Genomic DNA, 26,380 nt, shown 5'->3' with positions numbered 1-26,380 from the left:
TCAAGAAGCATCAAAACATGGTGACTGTAGAACAATTACAGCATTTTACCAATATGTATGGATGGTCTCAGTTTCAAAGGTTCTTTAGACTTAGTATTACTAGATATACTTACTATTGCTAGATTACTAGATATACTGGATATTCAGGTGGGCAGTGTTAATGGGGAGAGTTTTACATCTACATATTCAGTTGGACACAGTTAATGGGAGAGATTTACTAAGCAAAATACTTTAGAATCTGTTCACAAATCACTTAAAACAGTGGAGTACATAGCAAGTGGCAGCATTTTCTTATGAGTGTCTTGAGAAAGAGGTGTGAAATGCAACAAATGTATCAAAGCTGTGTGCAAAATATTGGTACCAAGCTACGCCAGCCATTTCTAAAAATGGGTTGTGCCATGAAAAATATTCTACAGTTTTCAAACTAGCGTCTGGCTCTGAATACTTTTGTAATTGCTTGTAATTAAAAATTTTGTATAGCCACTGAGTTATTCAATAAAATTTATCTGTATAGCACCACCTGCTGTTTCTTATTTTCCTCATGCCTCTGTCCATCTTTCTGAGGTGGATGCACATGCTCAGTTCCACCCTTCAACTGCCACCAGCCATATCTTCTGTTAGAAGCTGTGACAGTTAAAAGCATGCCCTCTCAGCAAGGACATGCCCCCAAAGTTTTCACCTTAAAATAAATTTAGCAGAGCAATTAGAGCAATGAATGGTGAGATCTCTGGATCCATCTGAGGTACAGGCCTGGTTCTAGCTTTGTTAGAAAGAGACTATACTATAGGTCTGAGTTAGGTTTTCTACCCTAATCATGAGATAACCCCTTTATTACAGGGCAATATATTGTTGGTTTTGATGCAGCAGATTTGGAGTTTTGTAATCTAATTTACGATATCAAACGGTGTATTTAACCTAATTTTATATGAAACATTTAGCTTTTTCCATGCTTTTTGAGACTCTAAACTGGTGGATATTTTCTCCTTGACAACGAAATGACTGATTTCTCTATTAATAATTTGGGACATTTTCTGATATATTTGAGCTTCATGGATGAAAGGTTGCTTGGTTCTTTCTCTGTAGTTTTCCTTCAATAGCAGCTAGCTTGCCTGGCCATTAAAAGGGTTGCGCATACCTCCCAACAGAGACACTTGGCAGGTGTAGTGTTATCAGTTGTCTATCAGAATGATACAAGAAATCAGTTAGTTGTTACAAATGTAAACCTTACCTGTCCCATCAAATCCTTGAAATGCTCCTTCTCCTTCTTGAGAAGAACTTGCTGCAGTTGTACCTGCTTGATAAGTTGCTCTTCTTTGTCCTTGACATGTAGAAGTTGAGCAACGTTAGTAGAGCTGTGGGTATAGTTGTCTTCTTTAAGTGCTTTCTGCTGGAATAAGCAATGTTTTTTTTAAATTTACATCCCTATCTAAATCACAAACAGTACTGATCTTGGGAGCCCCTAGTCATGACTTGAGACTTTGGCTCCCCCCATCAAGTAAGCCACAGATTAAGTGTACCTGTACTGTACTTTAGCAAAACTTTTCATATTGTCTCTTGTAGTGACATAGCAAAGCTTTTGATGGGTGGGTGTCCAAGTGCTTAGACCCCAATAGATCACCATCAGCAAGGAAGAGAGACAGTACTCTGTGTGAGCGCTTTTTTCTCCTTGTTCTAACACTTGTTAAGGGTCTCGGCACTTGGACCCCCACCGATCAAAACCTTTGTTTTGTTACTAGGACATGTCAAAAGTTCTGTCACCCGGACCAAGCCTACCCTACCAGGCATATAGCCTGGTAGGGCTGATGACGCTGACAAAAGCCATATCTTTCTTTCTCATGTTGGCGGTCCGGTGTTGAAGAAAAATAAATGTTAAAAACTATGCAAATTAGGTATTCGAGAACTTGGAGGCGGGATTATGCCATCTGAGCACTGCTTCAACGATGCCCCTTCCTAATGCTGGCCTTCTCCACTTAATCATGCCCCCATGCCTTTTGATTGACACCGCTAGACCCTCTGAAATCCAGTGTCTGCGCACTCGCCTCCTTAACGACGCATGCGCAGAGGATCTTTTCCTTCCTTCCCGGCTTGTGAATATGTCTAATGCGCACGCACCTCCACTTCTGGGTTCAGTGATGTGACAGAGTGTGCGCACTAGACATATTCACAAGCCGGGAAGGAAGGAAAAGATCCTGTGCACATGCGCCATTAAGGAAGAAAGTGCACAGATGCTGGATCTCAGCACTAACGCTGTCAAGCAAAATACATGGGGGTGTGATCAAGTGGAGAAGGCCAGGATTAGGAATGAACGGGGGCATCGCTGAAGCACTGCTCGGACGGCATAATCCCGCCTCCGAGTGCTTGAATACCTAATTTGCATATTGTCTTGTATGGCTTTAAAATATCTGCCTACTCTTACAAAATAAATGGCTTTAAAGACATTGGAATTATATGAAAATGTGGTCCTTAAGATTGGAGATCCCCTAGTGCTCAATTGATTGGGCATTTGGGCTTAAAGGGCTTCTGTCAGCCCACTAAACCGTTTTTTTTTTTTTTTTGGTTAATATTAATCTCTACACTGCAAGTTCCCTGTACATATGCTAAATATTCATTTTTGTTCAGTAGATTTTGTTAAAAATCAAGTTTTATAATATGTAAATTACCTTGCTACCAGCAAGTAGGGCGGCTACTTGCTGGTAGCAGCCGCATCCTCCTCTCATCATGACGCCCCCTCCGCCGTTTGATTGACAGGGCCAGGGAACGGGTTCGTTCTCTGCTGGCCCTGTTTGAATTCAAAATATCGCGCCTGCGCCGTACCTTTCTTTAATCGGTGCAGGCGCACTGAGAGGCGGCCGCTCTCCCGGCCGCTCCATCCTCAATGCGCCTGCGCCGGGTGTAGATGTGACGTCATCGGCGCAGGCGCACTGAGAGGCGGCCGCTCTGTCGGCCGCTCCATCCTCAATGCGCCTGCGCCGATGACGTCACATCTACACCCGGCGCAGGCGCATTGAGGATGGAGCGGCCGAGAGAGCGGCCGCCTCTCAGTGCGCCTGCGCCGATTAAAGACAGGTACGGCGCAAACAGGGCCAGCAGAGAACGATCCCGTTCCCTGGCCCTGTCAATCAAACGGCGGAGGGGGCGTCATAATGAGAGGAGGATGCGGCTGCTACCAGCAAGTAGCCGCCCTACTTGCTGGTAGCAAGGTAATTTACATATTATAAAACTTTATTTTTAACAAAATCTACTGAACAAAAATGAATATTTAGCATATGTACAGGGAGCTTGCAGTGTAGGGATTAATATTAACCAAAAAAAAAAAAACGGTTTAGTGGGCTGACAGAAGCCCTTTAAGGCCTGAATTTAAAGGAGTATCCCACAAAAACTATTCATCACCTATCCTAAACAACAGATCACTGGGACCCCTAGTGATTCCAAAGGGGTCACCAAGTCCCTCTTAGAATGGAGTGTTAGTGCTCACGTCAGTCCCCAAGAAGTGAATGGAGTGGTGGACCAACATGCACAATTAATACTGCTTAATTTAGAAAGGGGATTTGGGGACCCCTCATTCTCAGGATCACAGGAAGTTGTAGTGGGTCAGACTCACTATGATCTGAAAGTTATCACTATCCTGTGGACAGGTGATAAATAGTTTTCATGGCATAACCCCTTTAATAGATCCTATTTAGACTAGAACCTTCAGAATCACAGGTGCATATCCATAAAACAAACATAATTATAAACACCATTATACATACAAACAATGGAGCTAAGAAATGGGGGTCATTCTAAATAAAAGTGGTACAATACCGACTATAAATGAGTCAATGGAAGCTCTTAGCGCACATATTTGATCAAACGTGTGTCGGGCCCATCTACCAGGCGTCAAGGTGGCTTTCCCTTCAATAGATCAACACTAAGTAAAAAAAAAAAACATGCTAACCTTTTACATACTGTATATGTAGCCACAATCTTGAATTCAACACATGGGGTAATTTATCATTCCCACCATGCCAGTTTCCTGGCAAAAAAAAGTCGCAAACATTTACCACTTGTACAGGTGGCATTTCTCCGCAGCCCTCGACACTTTCCTGGAAAGGGCGCATGATGAGAGCAGGGTCAATGGGCTGCAGATTTGTCCTCTTTTACACCAGTTTTCTGACATAAAAGATGGCTGAAATCTATGCCAGCTTGGGGGGGCAATTTGCCCTGAAATTTGTAGGCCAAAAGCCCAGGAGTGGTAAGATTGTTAGTGTAGGTCCTGACTGATAGAAGCCACCTTTTTGTTGGTAAATTGGGCCCAACATATTCTTGATCAAAGATATGCGCAAAGAACTTCTAATTTTCATATAGTAAGTATAATGCTGTTTACATTTATTCTAGTTTTCAATGTTTGCATGCGTCTTAGCACATGGCAGTGTGCTGCTACTTGTTGTCCTTGTTTGCTTTTGCATTGCAGCCACAGTAATGTGCACCTGAACTCTCTTTTTATATATAGTTTGGAGGTGCTGGTCTAACTCACTTTTAGATTTCAGTTTAGGCACATGGACTGCCAGAGGATGGACCCAATTTACGATGAGGAGTACTCCTTTTCATAAATTAGGTACAGCCTCCGGCAGCGCAGGGAATATCATAGTCCAACCGTTCTATGATAAATTCCCTCCACTGAATTTAGCAAGTGTAAGAACGACACGAGCTTGGTTATTTTCACTCCTATTTATATCCAACAACAGAACCCCTTTATCACAAATTATTCTTGTCCCCCCCAAGGCCTAAAATGCATGCTCTCACTATACTGTGCATATTAATAGAAAAATAGAAACAGAGAAAATGTGAACATGAACCAAAGTGTATAATACAATGCTGACATTGGCCAGATTAAAGGGGCTCTCTGGGAATTAAGAAAATACAAATACTTAAATATTTCTTAATTATAAATATATTCCCAAATACATTTAATTTGTTATAATGGCTCATTTGGTCTAGGGAGCAATCATCAGGAGAAATAAAATGGCCGCTGTCCTATTAGTACACACTGAACCTGTCCTAATCGCATAGGAGGACAAGTTACTTCACAATACTGAGCTAAAGAGCTGCCTTATCCTCCGCTCTGCTCTGCTTGTCATAGCTGGTAAGATCTTTAGCTGAATCTCTGTAGTAATGGAGTACATGAGGAGACATGAAGTACAGAGAGGACGGACAGGACAGACTGTGGTAATGTGGGGCTGTAGTAATGGAGACTGCGTACAAGTGATGCTGCTCATTATCCACATCTCTACCTCCTCTCTGTGCTTCATGTCTCCTCATAAACTTCATTCCTACAGAGATTCAGCTGAAGATCTTATCAGCTGTATTCGGGATCATAATCCCTGACATGCAGAGCAGAGAGGAGGATGAGGCAGCTCTTTAGCTCAGTGTTGGGAAGTAACTTGTCCTGCTGTGTGGCTAGGACAGGTTTTGTGTGTACTAATAGGATTGTGGCCATTTTATTTATCCTAATGATTGCTCCCTAGAGAAAATGACTCTGAGCCATTATAACTAATAAAAGGTATTCATAATAAAGTAATATTTCTCTATTTTCATTTTCTTAATACCCGGTGAAAAAGAAGGCCATGGTGCTCACAGAAACACTATTGCCTTCTCGAACAGCTGATTGGCAGGGGTCAGACCCCCACCGATCAGATGCTGATGACCTATCCTCATGTCTGTTTCAGAAACTATTTGCATTCCCCATGCAAAAGCAATTTTGAGGCATCTTTTAATATACTTCTGTGTTGTGTTATTCCTCCATTATTCCTGCTTGTAGTGATGAATAAAGGTACAACCAGGAGTTGCCGGTAGATGTCCCTGCGCAGTGGCAGCAATGATTGGATAGTGTCAGACTGTGCAAGGACACTCCCCCAACTGGTAACACTCAGTTGTACCTTTATTCATAAACCTCTAGCAGGAATAAAAGAGGAATGGTACAGCATAGCATTATAAGAATAAATTCTCCAGAATTGTTAATATAGCAGAACACAAGTAGTTACTGAAACCGAAATGTCTGGAATGGATATTACTATAGTCACTGCAACTGCCTATGTGGCTAAGGTATGTTCGAAGAAACCAGGCGCCTGGATGATTTGGAGTATTTTCCTAACAAACCTAATTGGCGTGTTATGGTCCTTCTCCATATAGAGAACTGTGGTCCTGTTCCCCAAAAATATTTGTAAATATTGTGTCTACATGTTGCAACCATTGCAGGGCAACTCCACTGGCTCCTATTGACTTCTCTAGGGCGCTGCATACAGATTAGCAAATGTGTGTGTATGTGTTGGGACCAGATAAACTGTACTCTTTTATGTCATGAATAAGGACTGACTACAGGTCGAAACACATTGACTTGTGTGGGGAGATGTCCTGCTGTGTGCCTTTTTTGGACTTTTTAAAAAATATTTGAAATAAGAAATACATGGTTTTATTCAAGACCCGAGTGCTGGACCCGCTACTTTGTTTCTATAGATAAACAGTACTAGTACAAGCCACATGTGGGCAGTGTTTAAAGCACCAGTTTTATCTAACCCCCTCCAATATCTGCCGTGCATGTACTGTACTGCAGTGATTCGCCTTTTTTTTTTCAACTTTCAAATTTTTCTGTTTACATAGCCGTTTAAGGGCTTATTTTTTTAGGAACAAATTGTGCTGTCTAATGGCACCATTTAATATTGCATACAATATAGGGTTGAATTGGGGGGGGGGGGGCGACTCAATTCTACCACAGTTTTGAGTTTCGTTTTTTACAGTGTTCACTGTGCGGTAAAACTTACCTGTTATCTTTATTCTGTGGGTCACTATGATTACAGCAATACCACATTTTTTATTTGTTTTAATACTAAAAATATAAAAATATATAATTTTTTTGTTTGCATCGCCATATTCTGACCCCCATAACTTTCTTATATTTATCTCTATGGAACTCCGTGGGGCTCATTTTTTTGTGGTAGTTTTTATTAATCCCATATTGGCGGGTGTATGACTTTTTGATCACTTGTTATTGAATTTTGTTTGGGAGGTGAAGTGACCACAAAACGTCCATTTTGATTTTTCTTTTCCGTTACGCTATTCACCATACAGTTTAAATATTATAAATTTTAATAGTATGGATGTTTTGAGACACGGTGATGCTAATGTATTCTTTTATTGCTTATTTTTTAAATGGGGAAAGGAGGTGATTTGAATTTTTATAACATTTTATTTTAAAGTACAGGTACACTTATTTATGGCTTTAAAATATCCGCCTACTCTTACAAAATAAATCAGCTTTAAATATATATTTATGCAGACTTTTATATTTTAGATTGTACGACATTGGAATATATGGAAATATTGTCCATTAGATTTCTATGATGCTGCATTATTGGAGAGTGGAGACCCCCTATTGCTCAAATTATTAGGCTTTTGGTTTCAACACCTCAATTTAAAAAGAGTACGGTATCTCACAAAAACTATTTATCACCTATCCACAGGACTGGTGATGAACATCATATTGCTGGTACCCACAACAATCCCAGGAATTAGGGGTCACCAAGTCCCCTCTTAGAATGGAGTGGTAGTGTGCATCCGTCCCAAAGAAGTGAATAGAGTGATGGGCACTACTGCTTAATTTGGAAAGGGGATTCATGGTCGTGAATGTTGCATTTTTGTTTAGCCATTCATGTAATTATCATAGATTCCAATGGAGAGAGTTGCCCATCCACCTCTTCATTCAGTCTTGGCCAACTCAGTTTGCCAAATTTAGGTTAGGAGAACCCATTTTCTTAGTAATTAGTTGTCCTAGTGGTGTGTTATTCAAGAAAGCATTTAGCTTTAGGAAAACATTGACTAAAACTCAACAATTCACAAAACATTAAAAATCCATGGCAGTTATTGAACGGTCATGTTTCAGACAGAATGCCTTTTGATTTATGGGACACTTTCATCAGAACGAGGTATTTTTTAAACTGAATATTCATAATTTTTTTTAGCACTTTTTGCTGTTTTATTTTTCACGTTCTTCTGTAGCACAGAGAGATAAAACTCCTATATACATAGGGAACCCATTACAGTTTACTGCTGCTGTGAGTGGAAGATGTAATCTACTGATAGATTGTAGAATTGGGATAGCTGTATGACATATCTATTCTTGATAGGCCTAGATATAGATGTCCACAGAAGATCATTCCATCAGTGTCATATGTGGTGCCCTAACTGAGTCATTCATCCTCTTCCCTATCTGGCCTAAGTGAATAGTCAGATTGAGAAAGTCAAGCAAGGTTGAATGCTGTAGTGAAAGTCCAAAGAGAAAGTTAAAAAACCAGGATGGGAAGTAGAATACATAGAGTGACTTCAACAAATGATATCTAAAAAACCATCCACTCATTTTTACTAGAAAACAAATAACATAGAATATTCACAAATAGGTGGTTAGTATGTGATAAAAACGTTAATGGTAGTGTCCCTTCACAATTGTCTAAGCTGAGCACTCAAAGTAATTGTGTTTGTAATTGTTTTTTGTTTTTTTTAGTTAGGACTTGCCTGTGCATTGAAGAATACACTTTTTTTGTTGTCTCAGTGATGTGACCCCCACTTATTCTCAATATTATTGGCATATCCTGTTGGCTGAATTTTGACTTTAACTCGAACATTATTAGGTTCTCTTCTCTAGAACCCCCAAAAAAATTTATATGTAAAATTCTATTGGTGCTCACCTTTAGCTTATAAAGTAGCTGAGGAGGTCTAAGTCAACTAATTAAAAGTAGGATTGTCTTTTGTGTGAAACCTGTGGTTGCATGTAAAAGAACAATAATTCTTACTATTTCCAGCTGTTTGGTAAGTTCCAGTAGTTGGGTTTGCAATGCATTGTTCTCATTGGTCAGCTCTGCACAGTCGCTCATCATTTTCTGCCTCAGGACTCGCTCCTGTTCAGACAGCAGATCTTTCTCCCGAATTTGTTGATGGAGGAAACTTATTTCATTCCTGCAAAACCATAGTCTGTGAATTTTAACACCCAATCTTCATCCATTCTGCATACCTAAAAAGGGTCATCTTAAAAACAGATCCCATTTGCCAAAAAGATTCTTTAACAAGATGTTGCCATAAGTACATTGGCCCAAATAAGTCCTAAAGATAGTGCTGGACAGGCTGTCTAGACCTCCACCAGATTTATCACAGCAGCTCAGGCTGGATGATAAATGTGGAGAAGGAATAGACACCTTTCTCTGACTCAATCCCAACTATTGGTTGGCTTACTTTGACACAGATTTTTATGGCAGAATTGTGATGCAAAATGGAGCCTCTTAGGCCTTACTTCTTTCCTACAAAGCTCTACTTCCCTTTCCACCAAGGCTCGTCCCTTTACTTTGACACAGATTTTTATGGCAGAATTGTGATGCAAAAGGGAGCATCTTAGGCCTTACCCCTTTCCTACAAAGCTCTACCTCCCTTTCCGCCAAGGTTCGTCCCCTTGTCAAGCATGTTGGAAAAAAAGTGTAGAAACCCTAGAGGCACCAAATTGCTCCACTATTAAAACAGATTTTTGGTGTGGACACATTAGCAAATATGGGCCACGGTTTGGATCCAACTCATCAACCGTGTGGTATTTTCACACTAGCGTTATTCTTTTGCGGTATTGAAATCCGGTAAAGGGTCTCAATACCAGAAAAAGACGCTTCTGTTTTGTCCCAATGCATTCTGAATGGAAAGCAATCCGTTCAGTATGCATCAGGATGTCTTCTGTTCCATCCCTTGTACGGTATGTGACCGGACAAAATAGCGCAGCTTGCTGCAGTATTTTTTTCCAGCCAAAATTCCGGAACACTACCGCACTTGCTGGATCCGGCATTAATTTCTATTGAAATGTATTAATGCCGGATCCGGTACCAAATGTTCTGGAAATTGCCGCATTCTGTTTTCCAGTCTGTGCATGCGCGTTTTTTTCTAGCTTTGAAAAAATGAAATCCTGGATCCGTTATTACGGATGATACCGGAAAGACGGATCCAGTATTTCAATGAATACATCTAACGGATCCGGGGGAAAAAGATATTCATTTGCATACGGATTTCCAGATCCAGCAGGCAGTTCCGGCGACGGAACTGCCTGCAGGATTCTAACAGTGTCGGATTCTAAAGTGTGAAAGTACCCTTATATGTACATAGAAAAGACATCTGTTAAGCAGATTGGATTGTAAATCTTATTGTGAATATAGATTTGGATCATACATTGTCCAATGCCAATATGAATGTGCCAGAACTCAGGAAAGAAAATGCTACAACAGATTGTAACCTGAAGGCATGTATACTGAAGGGATCTTTATGTATCGCTTCCAGTAAGTCTGAGGAAGAACATGTACGGTATACCAATGTGCGTTGATCTAAGGCCATCAATGAGGAGGCGATTCACGTAACATTAAAGAAGAAAGAATACACGACCCAGATACCAATTTCTTATTAGTGAAAATAGAATTGGTCTTCTGGTGACACTTCAAATTCCTGACTCCTCCTACCCATTGATCATATCTAGATCATAGGTGACCACAGTCCTGGTTCCTGGCACTCTTCTGGAATATGTACCCATTTCTGCCATGAAAAATACATTTTACATGACTTGTGCTTGATGTACTTTTACAGTGTCTGACTAACTACTCTATGAGACTTTAATATGATTATTTTGCAGTCACCCTCACATTGTAGGTCTACTGTATGTATAGACATTGCAATGAGGAGTAACTGCATGGGTCAACACTGTGCAGGTAGCATGTTCTGGATCCAATGGTCATTGACATTGATCATTAAGTTTTTGGCCATTTATAAAACACGATATAACCACAGTTGATTTTGGAGAGTTGGCAGGACTAGCTGCTGCGGCACAGGATTCTATGCTGACGATGACAGAGTCTTCTGCATGGCAGGTAGCCATTATTGTGGTTTCCAAAAAGTACATAGTTAGTTGGCCCCCTGCTACAGATTATCCTCTTATTCTAAAGTACTGTAGTTGTTAGAAGAAACACATCTGTGCACCTTAAGTCAGGTGTAAGCTGATTCTGAGTCACCGCTGTGTGTTTGATCAGCTTTTCCTCCATTTCATGCCTGGCTGAAGTCACTTTCAGCAGCTCCATTCTCTTCTGTGACAGTTGATTTTCCATCTCTTTTTGTTGCTCCATTCTTTGCTTCAGCTGTTCAAAATAAGGCAGATTGACAAACTTGACAAAACTAGACAAAAAGAAACTATTGACAAAAGACTAATCTGGCATGTCTGCAGCTAGTGCGCCGCCCATTATTCAACTGAACTAACATATATGGCTATGGACACGTACGTAGAATATAATGCAATGATTCAGCTTCTCTTCTGGACATGGCTAGGTTCAAGATCCTTGTGTCTGCCTCTCTTCTGACAAATTGTACTTGATATATTTATTATATGCTTGTGGGCAACCTGGGTGCCATATGCAGGCCATCCAGCCAAACTACAAGCACCATGACTAAGGCCGTGATCAAGGTCTATTGTTGACCAAAGCGTTTGCCAGTGGCTAAATATTATTCTCTGGATGGATAAAAAAGTTAAAAAAAATCCAAAAAAGCTTTCCAATAAATAAGCATTTAACGAAACAGAAACTAGAGTGCCGTGGTTTTCTCTTCAATTGCATGACCTTTGTATACCACTGAGCCACCACCTTCACCGCAGAGGTGTGCCGTTCAGCTCCTTTCCCATATGCAGGCTGACCTGTAGAAGGGTAGGTGTTTTACAACCAGACCCAAAGCGTTCTTATATCAAATCAATCAAAACTCTCAAAAATGACACATTAATTACCTATATCAATTAACGTATACCGTATTTTTCGCCCTATAAGACGCACCGAGGTTTTTAACCCCTTAGGGACCCATGACGTATCGGTACGGCATGTTTCCCGAATCCTTAAGGACCGAGGACGTACCGGTACGTCATGGCTTTAATTCGCGATTCCGGCGCCGCGGGGGTTAATCGGAACGGGATGCCGGCTGAAATCATTCAGCCGGCATCCCGTAACATTTGACCCCCCCGTATAGACGATCGCAGAAAACCGCAGGTCCATTCAGACCTGCGGTTTTCTGCGTTTCCGGTCCATTCGGGTGTCCTGTGACCCGATGAACCGGAAAAAGACTGCGATCGGTGGCGTAATTTTACACCACCAATCGCAGTCCGAGGATTTGAGGAGGCGGTGCTGGCCCTGGTGCTGAACACTGCTGTCCAGGGTGCTGATTGGTGCAGGGGAGAGAGGCGCGAGATTCAAACTTCCTGCGCTCCTCTCTCCCCTCCTCTTCCTGTCCAGCACCCTGACCGTGCAGCATCGTTCAGCACCAGCTCCTGTGTCCCCCTAATCGGCATCCATCACCCTCCTGCACCCATCGCCACTCAGGTAGGTTAGGGTCAGTGAGGGAGAGGCACCATTAGGAAGGGAAAGAAGGGAAAAGTTAGTTAGGAAAAAAAAAAAAAAAAGAACTTTTACACTAAACTTTTTTGATCCATCTATCAGACCCCAGAGCCCCCCCTGCCACTTGCCCCCCCCTACCAGTGGTGAATTTGATGGTGGAGCAGACGAATCTGTACGCCCAACAGTTCGTCGCTCAAAACCCAGGCTCATTTTTGGCATTTTTGGCTAGACCCGGTGGCTGGACGCCGGTCAGTGCAGCCAAAATGAGGACATTTTGGGGCCTCGTGCTGCATATGGGTCTAGTCCAAAAACCCAGTGTCAGGCAATACTGGAGTGGGGACGTCCTATACCAGACCCCACTGTACAGTATGGTCATGACACGTCCCCGGTTTGAGGCCATCCAGAAATGTCTGCATTATTCCGATAATGCAGCATGTCCACCCCGAGGTGATCCTGCCTATGACCGGCTGTATAAGATACGGCCGGTCATCGACCACTTTGGGGCCACATTTCAGCAGGCCTACGTACCTGGAAGGGAGGTCGCGGTTGATGAGTCTCTCGTTGCGTTCAAGGGGAGACTCAGTTTCCGCCAATACATTCCCACAAAGCGGGCGAGGTATGGCGTGAAGCTATACAAAATTTGTGAGAGTACCTCAGGGTACACTTACAAATTTCGTGTGTACGAGGGGCGAGATTCCCGTATTCAACCCTCAGAATGTCCCCCCCACTCTGGGTGTTAGCGGGAAACTCGTGTGGGACCTTATGCACCCACTGCTGGATAAGGGTTACCACTTGTACGTGGATAACTTTTATACCAGCATTCCCTTGTTCAGGTCCCTTGCCGCCAGATCCACGTTCGCTTGTGGGACCGTGCGGAAAAATCAGCGCGGCCTCCCTGCCCACCCCCTCCAGGTACCTATCCCCAGGGGTGAGACCCGTGCACTTACCAGTGGAAACCTGTTGCTGGTCAGGTATAAGGACAAGAGGGATGTCCTTATGCTGTCCACAATCCACGGTAACAGCACCACCCCAGTCTCTGTGCGAGGTACCACGGCAACGGTCCTCAAGCCCGATTGTATCGTCGACTACAATCGGTATATGGGAGGAGTTGATCTCTCTGATCAAGTCCTCACGCCATATAATGCCATGCGCAAAACCCGGGCATGGTACAAAAAAGTTGCGGTCTACATGGTGCAGGTTGCCATGTACAACTCTTTTGTACTATCCCGAAGCGCTGGCAGCACAGGGACATTCCTCCAATTCTATGAGGCAGTCCTCAAAGACCTGATCTTTTCGGACCGGGAAAGAGCAGGCCGGAGTACCTCGGGAACTGGAGGCGCCCGGATCGTCCCTGGCCAACACTTTCCAGGTGTGGTCCCCCATACTGGAAAGAAGGGACGAACCCAAAAAAGATGCAGAGTGTGTCACAAGAGGGGGATACGGAAGGACACCACCACTCAATGTGACACGTGCCCCGATCATCCGGGCCTCTGCGTTATCGATTGCTTCAGGGAGTATCACACTTCCATGGAGTACTAAATTTTTATAATCCCCAACAGTCCACTAGAGAACATAAAACACTATGGCTCTTAGACTTTGGAGACACAGAAACAATTTTTTTCCCCAAAAAAAATATTAGTTTTAGAGCAGGCATCCTCAAACTGCGGCCCTCCAGATGTTGTAAAACTATAACTCCCAGCATGCCCAGACAACCTACAGCCATCAGCAGGGCATGGTGGGAATTGTAGTTTTACAACATCTGGAGGGCCGCAGTTTTAGGATGCCTGCTTAGTGTCTCCAAAGTCTGAGAGCCATACAGATTGGGCATCGTCGCGTGCGTAAAAGTCGTCGCTATAAAAATAACATTTGACCAAACGCCTCGAATGAACGGTGTTAAAAATATAAAACAAGAACGGTGCCAAAACACCCATTTTTGGGCAAAATTTCAATTTGAATCCCTTTTGCCGGTAATAAAGCAAGGGTTAACAGCCAAACAAAACTCAATATTTATGGCCCTGATTCTGTAGTTTGCAGAAACACCCCATATGCGGTCGTAAATGGCTATATAGCCGCACGGCAGGGCATAGAACGAAGGGAACTCCATACGGTTTCTGGAAGGCAGATTTTGATGGACAGTTTTTTTTTTGACACCATGTCCCATTAGAAGCCCCCCTGATGTAGCCTAGACTAGAAACTCCAAAAAAGTGACCCCATCTAAGAAACTACACCCCTCAAGGTATTCAAAAGTTACTTTACAAACTATGTTAACCCTTTAGGTGTTCCACAAAACTAAATAGCGAATGTAGAAACATTTTTAGAATTTAATTTTTTTGTTACATTGCCTCAAAAAAGAGTAATATAGAGCAATCAAAAATCATATTTACCCCTAAAATAGTCCCAAAACAACAACCACCTTATCCTGTAGTTTCCTAGATGGGGTCACTTTTATGGAGTTTCTACTCTAGGGGTGCATCAGGGGGCTTGAAAGGGTACATGGTGTAAATAAACCAGTCCAGCAAAATCTGCCTTCCAAAAACCATATGACGTTCCCCTCCTTCTATGTCCTGCCGTTTGGCCAAACAGTAGTTTACGACCACATATGGGGTGTTTCTGCAAACTACAGAATCAGGGCAACCCATTTTGAGTTTTGTTTGGCAGTTAACCCTTGTTTTACTCCTGGAAAAAATTGATTATATTGGAAAATTTTCCAAAAAATAGAAATTTCGAAATTGTTTCTCCATCTGCCATTAACTCTTGTGGAACACCTAAAGGGTTAACAAAGTTTGTAAACCCAGTTTTGAATACCTTGAGGGGTGTACTTTCTTAGATGGAGTCACTTTTTTGAAATTTCTATTCTAGGGGTGCAACAGGGGGCTTCAAATGGGACATGGTATAAACAAAACCAGTCCTGCAAAATCTGCCTTCCAAAACCCATATGGTGTTCCCCTCCTTCTATGTCCTCCCGTTTGGCCAAACAGTAGTTTACGACCACATATGGGGTGTTTCTGCAAACTACAGAATCAGGGCAACCCATTTTGAGTTTTGTTTGGCAGTTAACCCTTGTTTTACTCCTGGAAAAAATTGATTATATTGGAAAATTTTCCAAAAAATAGAAATTTTGAAATTGTTTCTCCATCTGCCATTAACTCTTGTGGAACACCTAAAGGGTTAACAAAGTTTGTAAACCCAGTTTTGAATACCTTGAGGGGTGTACTTTCTTAGATGGAGTCACTTTTTTGAAATTTCTATTCTAGGGGTGCAACAGGGGGCTTCAAATGGGACATGGTATAAACAAAACCAGTCCTGCAAAATCTGCCTTCCAAAACCCATATGATGTTCCCCTCCTTCTATGTCCTGCCGTTTGACCAAACAGTAGTTTACGACCACATATGGGGTGTTTCTGCAAACTACAGAATCAGGGCAACCCATTTTGAGTTTTGTTTGGCAGTTAACCCTTGTTTTACTCCTGGAAAAAATTGATTATATTGGAAAATTTTCCCAAAAATAGAAATTTCTAAATTGTTTCTCCATCTGCCATTAACTCTTGTGGAAGACCTAAAGGGTTAATAAAGTTTTAAAAAACAGTTTTGAATACCTTGAGGGGTGTAGTTTCTAGAATGGGGTCATTTTTGGGAGGTTTCTATTATCTAAGCCTCACAATATGACTGCAAACCTGAACTGGTCCATAAAAAGTGGGATTTTGAAGATTTCTGAAAAATTTCAAAATTTGCTTCTAAACTTCTAAGCCTTGTAACATCCCCAAAAAATAAAATATCATTCCCAAAATGCTACACACATGAAGTAGACATATGGGGAATGTAAAGCCATCACAATTTTTGGGGGTATTACTATGTATTACAGAAGTAGAGAAACTGAAACTTTGAAATTTGCTAATTTTTAAAAAAAAATGGTAAAAATTGTATTTTTTGTGTGCAAAAAAATTAACTTTTTTGACCCAATTTTAGCAGTGTCATGAAGTACAATATGTGACGAAAAAACAATCTCAGAACGGCCTGGGTAAGTCAAAGCGTTTTAAAGTTATGAGCACTTAAAGGGACACTGGTCAGATTTGCAAAAAATGGCCAAGTCCTTAAGGTGAAATAGGGCTGAGTCCTTAAGGGGTTAAGGAGGAAAAAAAAATAAAAAAAATTTGAACCAAAAGGTGTGCCTAATGGTGTTATGTGGGATCTGGGGATGGCACTGTTATGGGGGGGGTCGGTGGATGGCATTGTTATGGGGGTCTGTGGATGGCACGGTTATGGGGATCTGTGGATGGCACTGTTATGGGGATCTGTGGATGGCACTGTTAGGGGGGGTCCGTGGATGGCATTGTTATGGGGGTCTGTGGATGGCACTGTTATGGGGGGTCCGTGGATGGCATTGTTATGGGGGTCTGTGGATGGCACGGTTATGGGGATCTGTGGATGGCACGTTTATGGGGATCTGTGGATGGCACGGTTATGGGGATCTGTGGATGGCACGGTTATGGGGATCTGTGGATGGCACGGTTATGGGGATCTGTGGATGGCACGGTTATGGGGGGCACTGTGGATGGCACGGTTATGGGGGGCACTGTGGGTGGCACTGTTATTGGGGACTGTGGATGGCACTGTTATGGGGGGCACTGTGGATGGCACTGTTATTGGGGACTGTGGATGGCATTGTTATGGGGGTCTGTGGATGGCACGGTTATGGGGATCTGTGGATGGCACGGTTATGGGGATCTGTGGATGGCACGGTTATGGGGATCTGTGGATGGCACGGTTATGGGGATCTGTGGATGGCACGGTTATGGGGGGCACTGTGGATGGCACTGTTATTGGGGACTGTGGATGGCACTGTTATTGGGGACTGTGGATGGCACTGTTATGGGGGGCACTGTGGATGGAACTGTTATTGGGGACTGTGGATGGCACTGTTATGGGGGATCTGTTGATGACACATAAATAGCATTTTACGCTATGTGTCATACACAGACCCCCATAACAGTGCCATCCACAAATCCCCATAACAGTGCTATCCATAGAATGACCCCTAATAGGGATGAGGGGCCGGCATCCAGCTCTGTAATTACAGCGGGCCCGGTGCAGTCACTGTATTCTGCTACACCGGGCCCGCTCACTGTAGGAATCCTAACTGCAGGCAATGCTAACAGTAGTCTTTTATGCAGCCTGTACTTACGATTCTAACTTTCCGGCAGCCAGCAGGCAGGAGGCTGAGCTGGCGGGCGGGCGCTAAAAACGTAACTCACTATGTCACGCGCCGGCTCTCCCTTCTTCATTCATAAAGTGGGCGGAGCCGGCGCGTGACATAGTGAGTTACGTTGTCAGCGCCAGCCCACCAGCTCAGCCTCCTGCCTGCCGGAAAGTTAGTATCGTAAGTACAGGCTGCATAAAAGACTACTGTTAGCATTGCCTGCAGTTAGGATTCCTACAGTGAGCGGGCCCGGTGTAGCAGAAGACCCTGTCCAAGACCCTGATCCTGTCCAGAGGAACGCGTATTGCTGCCAGGAACGCTGATGAGAGCTGAGGTCATACAAGACCTGTGCGGTCATTTTAAATATTACAGCTGAGTGTCCTTGCTCAACCATGGGTTTACTGACCTGAACTCAGCTTTATAGGCATATATTCTTGGTAGAGATGAGCGAACCTGTCGAGGTTTGGTTTGGTCCAGGTTTCCCGAATTATTAAAAAAGCATATTCACAACATATTCCTAGATAACCCCTTTAAGGAGCACCTTATATGTGGTTATACTATATTGACAGCTGTAGGAACACTGCCCCATATGCTCCAGTAGGCCACATACCTGTGTCTGAAGTGCAGTTATCCTCTGGCCACTGTTGGATACAATGACCATCTCACGTTCTAACTCCTGCTTGTTGAGAAGTATCTCCATCTCCTTCTGAGAGATCCGTCGGTCAGTGAGCTCCTTCCCTTTCTTCAGCTGAACTACATCCTCAATCAAATGCTGCTTTTCTTTGGAATGGGAATCTACAGCAATTATATTGGAAAAATAATAGACGGTATTAGGAAAAAAGCATTGGGGTATATGTATTATTACTGAACAGTATGCCGCCATATCACTTCAGTGTAGCATGCACATGTTCCAAGTAGAAATGAGCCAATTGATTTGTCTCATCAACAAGACTTCTTCACCTGTGAGCAGGGCCGGTGCCACCCATAAGCAGAGTAGGCCACCGTGCATAGCGCACTCTTGCTGGGGGCGCCAGCGTTCTGGAGTCTGGCTGCAATAGAAGTGCAGCATACGGGTAGGCTACCCGACACTGCTAGATTTGAATGTGCATTTCCCTTTAAGCCAGTCAGGCCGGTTACCGGCAATCTTTATCACAGCCAGCAGAGGGAGCCCCCAGTTCAGTATAAATAGGCTAGGGCCTAGCTCAGGAAGGGAGAAGTTTCCAGACTCAGTGCAGAGAGGGTTCCCCTCCTGAGTCCGTATGCATAGAAGTCAGAAGGGCATAGCTAAACAGCCTGAAGACACAGAATACCACAGAGGCCGATCAGATAAAGCAAGAGGTACTCAAGATAACAGAGGAGGTACTAGATAAGGACAGCTTCAAGGATACGCCAGATAAAGGGCATTAGACCTTGGAGAGAAAGTCACATGTTTCAGGACCAGTCAGGAATAGTGTGCAAGCCGCCTGTACTGCATCTCCTGTAATTAACACTCTGTAAAGAACATTGCTAAGACCGGCCATTCTGTACTTCTAAGAACCAGCTGTATTCAAATAGTAACCAACTGTCTTTCATGGAACGGCGCTTCCAACTGCGTCCATGTATTATAATCACTGATATTCAGTAAAGTTCCAGTTTTTGGTTGGCTATCCCGTGGTTGCTTCATTCTTCTACATTACTATACACGGCGTGTCACCGTTTAATTGACACTGGCGTCACGAACAATCAACATCTGCCTGTTCCAGTATTTGCCCCAATTGAAGACGACAGTGGATCCCAGGTTAGTGGGTCAATCTGCACTACAAAGCCCAGCATACACTACTGACCCCCTGGGACACTGCAGAAGTCTCAGTAGCAGACTGCTACTAGCAGTGGCATTGCAAGGGGGGTACGGCGGGTGCGGGCTGCACCGGGTGAAATGTCTGATGGGGTAATCCCGGTCCAACACACACGCCTACGCAGCCAGCCCCGTCCCGGCGGAAGCCCCGGCGCTGCACTATCCTCTTGAGCGCATACAGTGTCAGGACGTTGTGTGCACACTATGACCTGATGCTGCACACCGTCAGGTGAAAGTACAGCGCCAGCGGGAAGACGGGAGCGGGAGGAAGAGGAGCCGCAGCGTTCTAGGTAAGTATTGTAGTATGTAGTTAGTTCCGTTTGCCGCAATGATTTAAGTTTTGATGGGGGCATTGGGGGCTGAGTGGGGGGGTCTTTGGCTGATCTGAGGTCTGAAGGGAGCTGAGTGGGGGTGTTTGGGCTGATCTGAGGTCTGATGGGGGGGTCTGTGGGCGGGTCAAAGGGTGCGTGGTCAATAGGCGGCAAAATTAGCTTTTGCCTAGGGTGGCAATAATCCTTGTGAGGGGCTGTCTCCACTGCTTGAAATACAGGGCCGAACATCTCGCCTGACCATGACAGTCTCTTGCCTGTGCAGCACAAGCGCAGTGGCTCTGCTTCCACTTCTGGAGCAGGAACTGTTCATGTGCCACTATTTCAGTAGAGGCATCAGGAATGTGCAGGCACAGGCCAGCAGCACAATGATGTCATTGGAGCGCCTCTGGCTTGTGCTGTCAATCTAAAGAAAGGAATCAGCTCTCAGCAGAGCCAGGAAGAGCAGGCCAAGGCCTGGAACAGTGAGATAGGACAACCCCTCTAACTGAAAAGAAATTGCCATATTGAAGGTACTATCCTATGAATGAGATCATGTTTTTACTTCACACAAGGGCTCATGCACATGACCGCTGGTCAATGAGGCTGCAAAAGATGCAGACAGCACACCGTGTGCTGTCTGCATCCATATGTCCAATCCGCAGTACCTGCAAAAAATAGAGGATAGGACAGTTCTAGTATGCGCCAGACGTTCCATTCCGCAAAATGCGAAATGCAAACAGCCGGTATCCATGTTTTGCGTGTCTGCAATTTGCGGACCTCAAAAATAGCTACGGACATGTGCATGAGCCCTAAGGCTGGGTTCACATGACTTTTTTGCCATCCATTTAACTTATACAAAAAATTTGCAAGCGCACTGCTGTAAACGAAGCCGATGCCCTCAAAGATTTATCGTATTGTTCATGCCCAGGCTCAGAGGTAAGCTGTGCAAGTGCGGGAACCCGGGAGCTGGAGAGGATGATGTAAGATGGTTACAGGGCTGGCCAGATGAGGCTGAGGAGGAGCGCAAAACGCTGAGGGGCCGGGCACTTACAGCCAGAAAACCTGCCCTAGGGCACTTGTTAACCTGTGTTTGCATACCATGAAAACCTTGTTTTTGCAGCTTTAGAAAATCTAAAACAACAAAAGTACCGTTATGGTCGTGTGTGTGCAAGAAGGAAATAGAAGAAGTGTAGGACGTGAAAAGTTGATGACAGACTCTCTTTAAATGAAATGAAGATAATAAGACCTTCAGCTTCTCTGATCTGTCCTCTGAAAGATTCTTGATCTCGCTGTAACATAAGCATATGGGCATCTTTGCGCTTCACTTCCAGTTTGAGACCCTCACATTCTGAACGGAGATCCTGAGAAACATAAAAAAATTAATGGTCAGTCGTGTACCTGTATGTGCAAGCTTGTCCTAGTCATAGAGGTTCTTAACAATTATAGTCTGTGTTCCAGCAAATCATCATTAAGTTTTACATTAAGAAATGATTGCCTTCTGCTTCACACTGAATCCCTTGTCAACTTGATCTGTAATCTCTGAACTCCTGACAGCTCATAAACACGATCTGTCATTAGTAATGTGTATGTCCATACTCACCTCTATCCCTCTGCTATGTACCCACATACCAGCAATAAAATGCATAGAGCGGACTTCTTCTGGAGTCTTCTCCATTATGTCCTCTCAATGTATTCCATGACTGGTTTGTGTTTGTACAGCAGGGGAATGGAGGGTTGTGATGACATACAAATTACTGATCTGGAGTCAGCGGCAGATGTTCTATACATGTATTACTGTACTTTTTAGGGCTTGCTGCCGGAGATGACTGATTCCCTTTAAGCTAAATTCTTATTAAGTTGATAACAATTTAGCTATAATGAGCATTTGGGAACTGTCATGAAAGTACAGATAAAGGGCTACAGATCGGGCCTCCAGAGCAGCTGCATGGCAGAGTAATGAAGCAGAACGTGATAGTCTGTAGATGCACTGAAACTGAAAGTTGTAAAGGAAAAACAGTTGGAAATCTTTATTAAAGACCTATGTAAAAAATCATTTTAATTCCAAAATGAGTAAAATGCCCCTAAATGTGGCCATAGCCTTTAAATCCCCTGCCACTGTGGTGGTCCCTGACAGTCTTTATTACTGTGCTGCTGTGGTGACATCAAGTCATCTGGCCTCAGCGGTGGGGCACTAGAATCCACATCATATAAATAACACTTAGGGAATAACATGTCTCTTACCAGAAGCTTCCTGAGCAGATGATCTGCTTCCAGGGTGAGCTGGGGCTGAAGATCTGCAGCCTTTTTAGTCTGCTCACGAGTAGAGATCTTAAATTAAGGAACCATGTAATAGGGATCTGAATCAGCTCAATTGTCCAGTGTAGCCAGCAGACAAGTGTTATATCATCCAGCAAACATCTTTACGATGACCTCCCAAAATTGCATTGAAAAGTGATCTTCTAGAGCAGGAATGCTCAACTTGTGGCCCTCCAGCTGTTGCAAAACTACAACTCCCAGCATGCCTGGACAGCCCACAGCTATTACGGCATGCTGGGATTAGTAGTTTTGCATCAGCTGGAGGGCTGCTGGTTGAGCATCCCTGTTCTAGAGGGTTGTCTTCTAAAGAAGACGATTAGCATGCAAAATACATGGCCAGTCATGCATTTCCCTGCAGCTGCTGCTAGGAAAATGTAAGGCCCCATGCAGACGAGCGTTTGTCACGCTGCGAGTCCGCAGCGTAGCCTCCGGCCTAACCTCCCAGCACTGCCGGGGTCGCATAGCATTCTATAGATTTTTATGATGCTATATAACCCTAAAGCCTCATTCACACGTCAGTGTTCGGTCAGTGATTTCCATCAGTGATTGTGAGCCAAAACCAGGATTGGAGCCTCCACAGAGATAAGGTATAAAGGAAAGATCTGCACCTGTTCTGTGTTTAGAGCCGCACCTGGTTTTGGCTCAAAATCACTGATGGAAATCACTGACCGAACACTGACTGTGTGAATGAGGCCTAACAGTTCTGAAATGTATTAGATGACACTGACATAATGCTCGAATATAGTCTGATGATAGCACGTTGGTGCTGAAACGCGTCACTCTGCTGTCATGTGTGACCAATAAATTTACCGTACTAAAAGATATCTACTGCGAAGTGCCGGTCTTTTTTGCAACACTGACATAATGCTGTCAGTGTTATCCAATACATTCCAGAACTGCAAGGGTTACATTGCATCATAAATCAATATAACTCTATGCGACCCCGGCAGTGCTGGGAGGACAGGCCAGGAGCTGCGCTTCGGACTCGCAGCATGACCAACACACGTCTGCAAGTTGCCTAACACTGTATGGCAGAGATTCAGAGGATGGTTCGAGTCCATCAGAATGGAAGAGGCTCATACAGGGTGGCTCTATGGCAGTTATGGCTGACCTTGGCACTCCAGCTGTGGTAAAACTACAACTTCCAAGATGCCCCCTTTGCTTGGCTGCTCTCAGAACTCTGTAGAAATAAATGGACCATTCTGGGAGTTGTAGTGTCCTGGAGTGCCAAGGTTAGCCATCACTGCTCTATGGCGTAGCAGTGCAGCCAGAACTGAATGGAGTTGCAGCATGTTGCTGCGACTGCAACCCCAGAATCACAAAATTTCCAGCAGCGTTGTATTCTTTTTTGTGTGATTCTGGCAACTTGTGACAACTTGCGAGTCTCGCTGTGACTCCATTCAGTTCAATGGCTGTACTGCTACACAGCGATCATAGGTTGTGCGATGGGTGTTGCGGCCAAGATTGCAGTTTTGCCCTAAAGCTAAATAAAATGAAAAGGACAATTCCGGCACTTATTGTTCTTCCCATAAAATCTTCCTCTTTATAGAATCACATCATATGCGGAACAGTATCACAAACAGCCCTAAAGCTACATGCGCACGACCTTATGTGTTTTGCGGTCCGCAAAAAAAAAGGATGACATCCGTTTTTTCTTGCGGATCCATTGTAACAATGCCTTAAATGGACAAGAATAGGACATGTTCTATTTTTTTTGCGGGGCTACGGAACTGACATACTGATGTGGACAGCGAATGGGCCCACATCCTATCCACAAAAAAAAACGGAACGGACACGGAAACAAAATACGTTTGTGTGCATAAGGCCTAAGGCTACATTCACATGACTGTATTTTCAGTCTGTGTCCACTCTGCTTTTTTTTTTTTTTGCGGATTACACCTGGATCCCTTCCCTGTGGCTGCAGAAATGTGGACAGCACATAGATGTTATCTGTGTGCTGTCTGCATCCATGCGGCCGTGACGTAAATTACATCATATTTTCTATTCTTGTCCATTTTGCAGACAAGAATAGGCATTTTTACAATGGGGCCCGTGAAAAGTGCTGGATGCACAAGGACCAGATCCGCAAATTGTGGACTGCAAAACAGATACCGTTGTCTGAATATAGCCTAAAGCTTCTCTTCTACTTCAGTACATGAGGGCAGGAGCAATGCTGGCACCTGGGCTTCAGGATACAAAATGGTGATTTATCTGAAGACCACCATAATTTGTAAAAAAACAAAATTTATATATATATATACACACACACATACATTTACACACACACTAAGGCCTCTTTCACATGACTGTCCCCCCCCCCCCCCGTATTTTGCGTTCCGTATACGGAACCATTAATTTCAATACTCTGTATGCATTCCGTTTCCGTATTTCCGTTTTGTTGAGAGATAGAACATGTCCTATTATTGCCCGCAAATCACGTTCCGTGGCTGCATTTAAGTCAATGGGTCCACAAGAAAAACGGAACACATACCGAAATGCATCCGTATGTCTTCCGTATCCATTCCGTTTTTGCGGAACCATCTATTGAAAATGTTATGCCCAGCCCAATTTTGTCTATGTAATTACTGCATACTGTATATGACATACGGAAAAACGGAACATAAACAAAAAACGGAACAACGGATCCGTAAAAAACGGTCCGCAAAACATTGAAAAACCCATACTGTCGTGTGAAAGATATGTCATTGATATAACTGGCTGTCCAAGTAAGTCACATATAACACAGAATTTGGGCTTTCACCATTCTATTAAATCTAATATTTAATTAGCTGTATTTAGCTTAATTACACAGATATCTATCATCGCTGTAGAAAATGCACTGTTGCTCATTATTCTCTACTGGAAAAGGATATAGGAAGTTAGCCTCAAGTTCCAGGAAGTATATCTGCTGTTGCAGGTTCTTGATATATTCTGCTTCCATAGCTCTAAAACTGAGAAAGAGAAACAACCTGAATACTTTAGTATGTATTCTACATTAGTAGTATAGTTATATACTGTATATACCTGTATACAACCTGAATAAGTATGTATTCTACATTAGTAGTATAGTTTTATACTGTATATACCTGTATACAACCTGAATAAGTACGTATTCTACATTAGTAGTATAGATACATACTGTATATACCTGTATACAACCTGAATAAGTATGTATTCTACATTAGTAGTATAGTTTTATACTGTATATACCTGTATACAACCTGAATAAGTATGTATTCTACATTAGTATAGTTATATACTGTATATACCTGTATACAACCTGAATAAGTACGTATTCTACATTAGTAGTATAGATACATACTGTATATACCTGTATACAACCTGAATAAGTATGTATTCTACATTAGTAGTATAGTTTTATACTGTATATACCTGTATACAACCTGAATAAGTACGTATTTTAAATTAGTAGTATAGATACATACTGTATATACCTGTATACAACCTGAATAAGTATGTATTCTACATTAGTAGTATAGTTATATACTGTATATACCTGTATACAACCTGAATAAGTATGTATTCTACATTAGTAGTATAGATACATACTGTGTATATACCTGTATACAACCTGAATAAGTATGTATTCTACATTAGTAGTATAGATACATACTGTGTATATACCTGTATACAACCTGAATAAGTATGTATTCTACATTAGTAGTATAGATACATACTGTGTATATACCTGTATACAACCTGAATAAGTATGTATTCTACATTAGTAGTATAGATATACTGTATATACCTGTATACAACCTGAATAAGCATGTATTCTACATTAGTATAGTTATATACTACTGTATATACCTGTATACAACCTGAATAAGTACGTATTCTACATTAGTAGTATAGATACATACTGTATATACCTGTATACAACCTGAATAAGTATGTATTCTACATTAGTATAGTTATATACTGTATATACCTGTATACAACCTGAATAAGTATGTATTCTACATTAGTAGTATAGATATATACTGTATATACCTGTATACAACCTGAATAAGTATGTATTCTACATTAGTAGTATAGATATACTGTATATACACACACATATAGTAATAGTGGATACACTGGTTGTTTCGTGTAGCGCGACTGCCCTCTGGTGGCGGACTGCTGCTCTGCAGGACACTGTAGCTCAGCTAACAAACGTCACGTCATTAAGTACTATAGAACGGCAGTGACATTTTAGGGAGGCGTGCAGTGGGTCAGCACACTACCGGTACACGGAGCCTTCCTCTCGGTGCAGCGTCCTTCAGGCTTCCGGTGTGAGCAGG

General features: G+C 42.9%; 1 protein-coding gene across 1 annotated transcript; it reads right to left on the bottom strand.

Annotated features, from left to right (window-relative positions):
• Positions 1-26,380, bottom strand: LOC122935394 (trichohyalin-like). The gene is made up of 9 exons (XM_044291166.1): positions 26,157-26,380; positions 24,950-25,027; positions 22,002-22,080; positions 21,007-21,121; positions 18,226-18,410; positions 11,029-11,183; positions 8,826-8,988; positions 1,229-1,387; positions 1-24 (listed from the first exon to the last, which is right to left on the bottom strand). Exons 2-9 carry the CDS (start codon positions 25,015-25,017, stop codon positions 1-3), a joined length of 948 nt encoding a protein of 315 aa, XP_044147101.1. The 5' UTR covers positions 25,018-25,027; positions 26,157-26,380.

This window comes from Bufo gargarizans, chromosome 4 (assembly GCF_014858855.1).
Source record: "Bufo gargarizans isolate SCDJY-AF-19 chromosome 4, ASM1485885v1, whole genome shotgun sequence".
Lineage (NCBI taxonomy): Eukaryota > Metazoa > Chordata > Amphibia > Anura > Bufonidae > Bufo > Bufo gargarizans.
Note: the sequence above shows the minus strand (reverse complement) of the source record. Positions and strands in the feature narration are given on the sequence as shown.

Bases quoted from the DNA above. Each gene is read 5' to 3' on its own strand.
- LOC122935394 (XM_044291166.1), bottom strand. From the start codon at position 25,017: ATGGAAGCAGAATATATCAAGAACCTGCAACAGCAGATATACTTCCTG. The intron at 1,388-8,825 runs GTAAGAATTATT...TGCTTATTCCAG, and splicing joins TTACCAAACAGCTGGAAATA to CAGAAAGCACTTAAAGAAGA. The intron at 25-1,228 runs GTAAGGTTTACA...ATTGTTCTACAG, and splicing joins TCAAGGATTTGATGGGACAG to TCACCATGTTTTGATGCTTC.